Raw genomic sequence first — 9,134 nt, 5'->3', positions numbered from 1 at the left:
ACATACATACATACATACATACATACATACATAAATTCATACATACATACATACATACATACATACATACATACATACATACATACATACATACATACATATAGAAGGAAGGAATGCAAAATAATTTATATTACAGCTCTTTCAACTAATCAACCAAGATTGATGATCTGAAGTTGACGAAGATCTGCTTAGATGAGCTATTCACATGCTGCTGGAATTCACTGCTTATATTTCTTGTGTACCTTTATATTCTTATATGTATTTCTTACATACCTATCACTTCGAAATGATATCCTTATTACGTTAATCCTACAGAATATATATTATATATATATATATATATATATATATATTATATATATATATATATATATATATATATATATATATATATATATATATAAATATGCCCCATTCATAAAGGAGGTAGCAGAGCGGAAGCCAAGAACTATAGACCTATCTCTCTGACCTCACACATCAGCAAGGTCATGGAACGAATAGTCAGAAGGAAGCTGATCACCTTCCTTGAAGAGAATGACTTGCTGCCCGACACCCAACATGGTTTCCGACCAGGGAGAAGCTGTTTAACTCAGCTCCTACAACACTATGACTGGGTGCTGAAACGGCTGCTCAACCACTTAAATGTGGAAGTGATATATCTCGACTTTGCAAAGGCCTTTGATAAAGTCGATCATGGAATGATATGTCACAAACTGCGTGATCTCAACATAGTTGGAACACTGGGAGAATGGCTTCATGACTTTCTGAAGGATAGAAGTCAGGTGGTAGTAGCCAATGGGGCCACCTCCATTAACACACAAATAGTGAGCGGTGTTCCGCAGGGCACTGTTCTGGGATCACTACTGTTCATAATGGCCCTCTCAGACATGCCCTCAGCCACGCAGAGAGCCACGATCACAAGTTATGCAGATGATACAAAAGTTTCACAGGCAATACAGAACCCTGAGGACACTAAACACCTTCAATGTGAGCTGGACGAAATATACAAGTGGGCTGAAAAGAATAGCATGCAGTTCAATGCTGGAAAGTTTCAAGCTTTATACTATCAGCATGCAAAACTGAATGCAATACCCAATGAATACACTGGACCCGGAGGGATTGCAATCCCAGAGGCACAATCAGTGCGTGACCTGGGTATTCACATGAGTGATGACGCGACCTTTCATGTACATGTTGCTAAACTGACAATGAAATGTAGACGGCTGGCTGGATGAATTCTTAGAACCTTTAGAACAAGAGAACAAGAAACCATGATGGTCCTCTGGAAGACACTTGTCCTAAGCCACTTTGACTATTGCTCTCAGCTATGGTCACCATCCAGTGTCAAGTTGATCACAGACTTGAGGCGATCCAACGAAGCTACACAAAGAAGATAGCCTCTATGCAGAATGTAAGCTACTGGAAAGACTCAAGAGATTAAAACTATATTCCCTGGAGCGTAGGCGGGAAAGATATGCCATAATATACATCTGGAAGATCCTGGAGGGAAGTGTCCTGAACTTTGGCATCGAGAGTTACGCAAATGCCAGAACTGGGCGCCACTGCGTGGTGCCTAGGACTCCAAACCTGCCATCAAGATGTAGGACAAGATTCTGTGATAGCCTGGGCTTCCGAGGCCCACAGCTCTTCAATATCCTCCCGAAGAACCTGAGAGACCTGCATGGGGTGGATACATATGTCTTTAAAATGAAGCTGGATCTCTTCCTGTCAGGTGTCCCAGATGAACCAACTTCAAGGCAGGAGGGGCAGATGAGGGCAGCTGCATCGAACTCTCTCATGCACCAAATAGCAGTTGCTAGAAAGCCTCTATGAAGTGAAACCAAGTAGCAACACCAAATGGCGGTGCCCCAGCATGGCCACAGCTCATAAGCTGAAACTAGAATCAATCAATCAATCATATATATATATATAATATATATATATATATATATATATATATATATATAATATATATATATATATATATATATATATATATATATATATATATATATATATATATATATATATATGGCGAGCTGGCAGGAACGATAGCGCGCCGGGCGAAATTCCTAGCGGTATTTCGTCTGCCGTTACGTTCTGAGTTCAAATTCCGCCGAGGTCGACTCTGCCTTTCATCCTCTCAGAGTCCATAAATAAAGTACCAGTTTCGCACTTGGTCGATGTAACTTAATCCCTTTGTCTGTCCTTGTTTGTCCCATCTATGTTTAGCCCCTTGTGGGTAGTAAAGAAATATATATATATATATATATATATATATATATATATATATACATATGTTAGAGGAAAAGGACAACACAAACCAAGGCAGGACGAGTATCTCAAGTCAATTTTTAATAACTTAGGGTAAGGTGAATTTAAAGTCTTACAGCTGTTCCTAGGATATCCCAAGTGGTAGGTTAGCATGTCTGTACACCGGGTATTCCGTCATCAGAGGCAAGGTGAGTATGTATGAAAGTTCCAGATAGGAAAATTTGCAGTTTATGAGAAATAAAGTAGATAAAGAGTAAAAATAGATGGACAGGCAAATAAAGTTCACAGTTCATCTTTTTCTAGGAGGTATGGAGATTGGTCCGTACTTCCGTGAAGGTACGGGCCCTTAGGTATAATCCCAGGTATATCCAAGCAGTATTTTAGCAGTATTTTGAATGATGGGTTCATGTTGAAGTAATGGATTAAGTGTAAATGGGTATATAGAGTGAGAAAGATAGGCAAGATAGACAGAAGTGGGTTGTGAGTGAGTAGATAGAAGAGAAAGGAGAATTTTCCTATCTGGAATTTTCATACATATCTTGTGTCTGATGACGGAATACTCAGTGTACGGACATGCTACCTAATCACCGTTATAAGATTTCAAATTCACTTTACTCTAAATTATTATAATTTACTTGAGATACTCGTCCATTATCAATAGCACCACCTGTAAGTTTTTAAATTAATTATTTCGAGACACCATGGACCACTGCAGCAGAGAGTTGTTGTTGCCTAAGACGTATCCAGGTGTAGGTGAATATTCTGAATTACCAACGCCCTATGATCGACTTCGCTTTCTATCCTAAATATTCTAAAACAAAAAAACGGTCAAGAATTAGCAATCGAATTTAACTTTCTTACTAGCTTTTTTAATTTTCTTTTTTTTTTCTTATTGGTTTACACAGTGAAGGAATAATAGCACTCGTGAACACTTTTAGAACCTTGAGAATGGTTAGGGAGTAGGAAGATAAACTCTGACTGCTGGAGAAAAGACCTGAAACTTGAAATAGAGTCGATTCCATTAAAGCATCCCAAAAGTTAGGAATCCACTCAGTTTCTGTCAACCAAATTCCAGTCGATTTGATCGATCCGTTGCTGAAGTAGAAGCCGTTTATTTAAGGTCCCATGCAGTGGGATTGGACCCAAAACCACGTAGTTGAGAAACGAACGTCTTAACCATATAGCTAAGCCAGCACTTACATATAAACGACTATAACCTTTCCTCAAAATGTATGGCTTTATACCAAATGTTTAGCAATTAATTATCAATTAATTAATGCTGTCTTTCTTTTTATCTTTTCAGTTGTCTCATGAAAACAACAGAAACTCCAGAGGAAAGATAAGGAGAAAGGATGCCAGCTAGAAAGTGATAAGCTGCCGCAGATGGAAATTTATTGTAAAACAACATAATCTGTATATAAATGTATGAAAGAAAATTAAATTGATAAATAAAAGGAAAATATATTAGAAGTGAAGGAAACAAAATTCAGAAAGCGATAGAAGCGTGATAACTCTAAGAAAAACATCCATCAAGAAATTATGTCGGCCATAACACATTCTCCGATGTATCCATCAGACATTTTTAATGAAGATAATTCAACGGAGATCCTTTTCTATGATAATGCCACTAACATAACAGAAGACGAATTACCTCTTGATACAAATAATTTATTAGTGGCTTATCACTACTGGTACGCAGGCATTCATGGCTATGTAGCTTCCATCGTTTGCATATTTGGAGTCATCACGAATATTCTCAACATTATTGTATTGACAAGAAAAAACATGATTTCTCCGTCAAATATAATCCTGACTGGACTGGCCATTAGCGATGGACTTACAATGGCACTCTACTTCCCATTTGCTTTAAACAATTATGTCATCTATGGACCAGATTCTCCGGAGAGCCGTGACAGTATTGGTGATGCCCGCTTTTTATTTGCCTACGCTGTATGTAGCGTTGTTGTACATTCCATTTCAATTTGGTTGACAGTTACATTGGCTCTGTTCCGGTACATTTTCATTCGGTATCCACGCAAAGGCACCTATTTGTGCAGTATACCAAGAGCTAAACTGGCAGTAATTCTAGTGACCGTAGTTACCACTATAGTATGTGTTCCTAATAGTGCAACGTTAGAAATCAAGTGCAATGCAGGACATAATTCAACAATGTGGTATGTTGATTTCAGGGAGAATAATGAAGCTGAGAGAATTCTCAAGAAGATGAACTTTTGGGTGCAAGCATTATCCTTAGCTGTTTACCAAGCTTACTCTTGACAGTTTTGAGTATATTACTTGTGAAAACCATGCAAGAGGTCGAGATAAGACGGAAGAGGCTGTTAAGTCGAAGTGGCAGAACAGATGACGATAGCGGTCGAGAAAGGAAAACTAATCGAACTACAAAGATGTTACTGACAGTTGTAGTGCTGTTCCTTATAACAGAAACCCCACATGGTATATTTATATTGATTGGAACTTTTAACTCTTTCTTCAACAATTACTACATCTATTTGGGAGATACCCTTGATATTCTCACACTCATTAACAACGGCATCAACTTCGTATTGTATTGCACAATGAGTAAACAGTTTAGAGAGACATTCATCAGAATATTTTTCAGATCTTTCATTGCTACAGATGTCGGCCAATTGCAGCTGGTGTCAACCCAGGCTACTAGGTACTCAGAAGTATGATCTAACTCTCCTGGTGCAGTTATATCATAACGAAGAGCACAGTTATGATTTGATGAAAAGTTAAGCAGCTTAAAGTAGACAAATACAGGATTAGTCCACTTTCAGTAGACATTCTTACGCCAGTCATCCAGTCATTTCAGTTTCCTGATCAACAAACCAGCAAAGCAATCAACAAAGAAGTCTGCGAGTGAACGCTCAACTTGCTATACATAGTAACAAAATTTTCTTTGAGTCACACTCTTTACAAAGACACCTGAGACAACAGTGGATTTCACAGTATTAGGTAGACGATGGTTAAAAAGAAGACCAGGATGATCTTGTGGGGGTATTCTTTTTATGGCAGGTCTTAATACATCCATTTCAACCTCGAGCCAAACATAAATTTGTTACTTCAAGCATACTGAGTTTAGTAATGCGATTGCATTCTTCTTTGTTTCTCATTTTGTCTCTCATTTTTTCTCCTACAAAAAAAAAAAGAAATTATTATATTCGAATTGAGAAAAATACAACAGAGGCAGTGTATTTATTTCATCTGAGTGTAAAAGCTGACTAAGTACTTATAAACAATTATTTAAAAAGCAGAAAAGATTTTATTTTTTATCATTATATCTATATATATGTAGTTTCAAAATATGTGCTGACGTGGCTGTATGGTTAAGTTTGTATTGCAACCATGTTGTCCTAGATTCGATCTCACCGTGCGACACGTTAGACGAGTGTCTTCTATAATAGCCTCGAGGTATTGTCCGTAAAATATAAGTGGAAAAATGTATGTATATATATGTTTGTGTGCGTGTATACAGCTGCGTGTGTGTGCATATCGTTGCGTCAAACAAAAATATATTGCTTAATTACAACTTTCTTCGTTACGTTGAATAGAGGTACCTTGTGGAGTATCTGTTTAGAAAGGCAGATTTTAGCCAGTCAGAAAAAAAAATAGATCGATAATATAGCTGAAGAGTAAATACTGGGGTAGATATAATTGACAGGAAAAGTCTTGTGTACTGTGCACGCTCGTAGTCAAAAATTTGAAACGAGTATGATTTAAAGTGAAATATGTCTATTCGTTTTGCGAAGTGAAGTAATCGAATAAGGTCCTTTTTGTTGGCTTGCGGGCATAAGGATATGATCATAGATTCTGTGGTAAAATGGGGTGGCGAATAATCAATTAAATCGAAATTCAATCACAAAACCTGCTTCTATGAAATAGACAAGTAGAGAGGCAAAGAGACTGACAAATACATACATAGAAGGACAGACGGATAGACAGACAGACAGACAGACAGACAGACAGACAGACAGACAGACAGATAGACTGATAGATAGATAGATAGATAGATAGATAGATAGATAGATAGATAGATAGATAGATAGATAGATAGATAGATAGTAGATAGATAGGCAGCGAAAGTGATATAGGAGGGATGGATGCATTGACTAATGTGTTCAGTCTTCTATGTACTATATCTGGTTAAAAATGAGATAGCCACGGTTGGAACTGACTAGATCAATACCGATTGAGTACATCTGAGCAAAAACAAACATGAAAATTCTATCTAATATTCAGTGATCTTAATCACGCAGAGATTAAAAACAAAAACAGTAGGCATATATCTAATGCAGACACACAGACACAGAGACAGGTAAACGACGCTGCATACATAGTTGGTCTTACTGTATGTGTGAATTAAATAGAAGATAACTATGAATGTATTATAGTAGATATTGTTACTGTTGTTCTTGTTCTTCTTGATATTGACGATTATGAAGAGGAAGTGGAGAAAGACGGAGAGAGGAGGAGGAGGAAGAAGAAGGAGAAGAAGGAAGAGAAGAAGGAGAAGAAGAGGCGGCTGAAGATGGCTGCCGTGTGTGTTGGTGATAGTGGTATTTACTTTGATAGCAACCCTGACAAAGTAAGCATATGGTCAAAGCATTCCAGCGGTGACACTTCAGTCAAAGTGTGAATGTTTGTGTGTATGTGTGTATGTGTGTGTGTATGTGTGTGTGTGGTGTGTAATATATCTTTCTTTAAAGCATAGATTTATATATACATAGATATATATCTATATATATAGGGAGTATTCACAAAACAAAAAACAAAAGACGAAGACAGGTGATGTAGACAACAAACAGATGTATTAGTATAACACTCGGGAAGTGAAAAAGTATTTAACGTTTCGAGCCTTATATACATATATATATGTATATATATATATGTATATATATTTGTATATATATATATATGTATACATATATATGTATATATGTATGCATATATTGTATATATAATATGTATATATATATATGTATATGTATATGTATATATATGTATATATATATATATGTATATGCATATGTATATATATATGTATATATATATATATATATATATATATATATATATATATATATATATATATATATATTATTAAGTTGGACAGTTGCAATGAAATGGGACAAGAACACAAAACACAAAACGGACAGTTAGGTGATACAAAAGTGGGACAACAAAACATCCAGATAGACGATACAAAGAAAACAAGAACTTTCCTCAGTGAAGCACAAGATTATCCCCACAATTTCGGCTGATTATACTTGAGATAACTCCAATCTGGCCAACCCCAAGGAAAAACTAAGCGAAGAGCATTACATTCCTTGGAAGAAAGCACCGAATGTATACAAAAACAAGGACGACACGAATATAAATATGATAATAAATACAATAAAATAATAACAGGACATAACAACAGGTGTCTTTCGACTAAGGACGAATTGAATTAAGCTGGCGCGTATGAAAATGAAGCCTCACGGCAGAGATACAGAAGTTTCACAAACACAGGGAAGAATATCGGTGTTGCACGGACGGCGGTCAGACCAAGAAAGAAAGAATAGGCTAGGCTGACCGGCGGTCACGTGGGAAGAGATGAGAGAGAAGTAGAAGCAGATAGATAGAAGAATTAATTAGGGGCGAGAAAAAGCACAGGGACACAGTGAAGTGAAAAGTGGACAGAAAGTGAGTAAGAAGAGAAGGCAAAGAAATGTGAGGGAGAGGAAACGAAAGAACGAAGAGTGGATTGAACGAATAAGCGTGAAAGGGTTGATAGACAGAAACATATATACATATACATATGAGTGTGTGTGTGTGTGTGTGTGTGTATTATATATATATATATATATATAAACAATTGCAGCGTGGAAGGTGTTTGTAAGCCATTTAAGAAACACACAGAAGCCGTTCGATTCACTTCAACATTTAAGTTTAATTTGTCAAAATATTTTCGTCGCTTTAAGACCTGTTCACTGACAAAAATCCGTGCTGCCGGATTTTTGTCAGTGAACAGGTCGCGGTCTTAAAGCGACGAAAATTTCGCCATTGTGGTGAAAGAGTACAGCAGGGATCACCACCCCCTGCCGGAGCCTCGTAGAGCTTTTAGGTGTTTTCGCTCAATAAACACACACAACGCCCGGTCTGAGAATCGAAACCGCGATCCTGCGACCGCGAGTCCGCTGCCCTAACCACTAGGCCATTGCGCCTCCACATATATAATATATTTATATATATATAGAATATCAAACTCTCTCTCGATCGGTTACTACGACGAGAGTTCCAGTTGATCCGATCAACGGAGCAGTCTGTTATGAGCAAGTGGTTGAGCACTCCATAAACACGTGTACCCTTAAGGTAATTATCACGGAGATTCAGCGTGATAGAGAATGTGACAAGGCTGGCCACCACTGTAATACACGTACAATTCATTTATGTCAGCTGAATGGACTACAGCAGCGTGAAATAAAGTCGCTTGCTCAAGGATACTACTCATGACCTAGCGATCGTGAGCCGAATACCCTAATCACTATGGCTTGCGCCTTGACATAATGTAGATATATATGTATGTATGTAAATTTATAGAGGGTATTAAATAATTTTTTCACCAGTGGTCAGCATGCTTAATGAAGTTCGAAGACATAAATATTTCAATATAAAAGTGCATAATATCTATACACAAAGAGGTGGCTTCCTCTTCAGCTTTGTGTATATATAGTATGCACTTTTATATTGAAAATGTATGTATATATATATATATATATATATATATAGGCGCAGGAGTGGCTGTGTGATAAGTAGCTTGCTTACCAACCACATAGCTCCGGGTTCAGTCCCACTGC

General features: G+C 37.2%; 1 protein-coding gene across 1 annotated transcript in view; it reads left to right on the top strand.

Annotated features, from left to right (window-relative positions):
- LOC115213477 (sex peptide receptor-like) overlaps positions 1–7,005 on the top strand; it is a 108,583-nt gene extending 101,578 nt beyond the window's left edge. Inside the window, 2 exon segments of the mRNA XM_036503799.1 lie at positions 3,578–4,513; positions 4,516–7,005. Coding sequence (XP_036359692.1) covers positions 3,814–4,513; positions 4,516–4,967 — 1,152 coding nt within the window. The 5' untranslated portion in view covers positions 3,578–3,813 and the 3' untranslated portion in view covers positions 4,968–7,005.
- Positions 7,006–9,134: the final 2,129 nt, after the last annotated feature.

This window comes from Octopus sinensis, linkage group LG6 (genome assembly GCF_006345805.1).
Source record: "Octopus sinensis linkage group LG6, ASM634580v1, whole genome shotgun sequence".
Lineage (NCBI taxonomy): Eukaryota > Metazoa > Mollusca > Cephalopoda > Octopoda > Octopodidae > Octopus > Octopus sinensis.
Note: the sequence above shows the minus strand (reverse complement) of the source record. Positions and strands in the feature narration are given on the sequence as shown.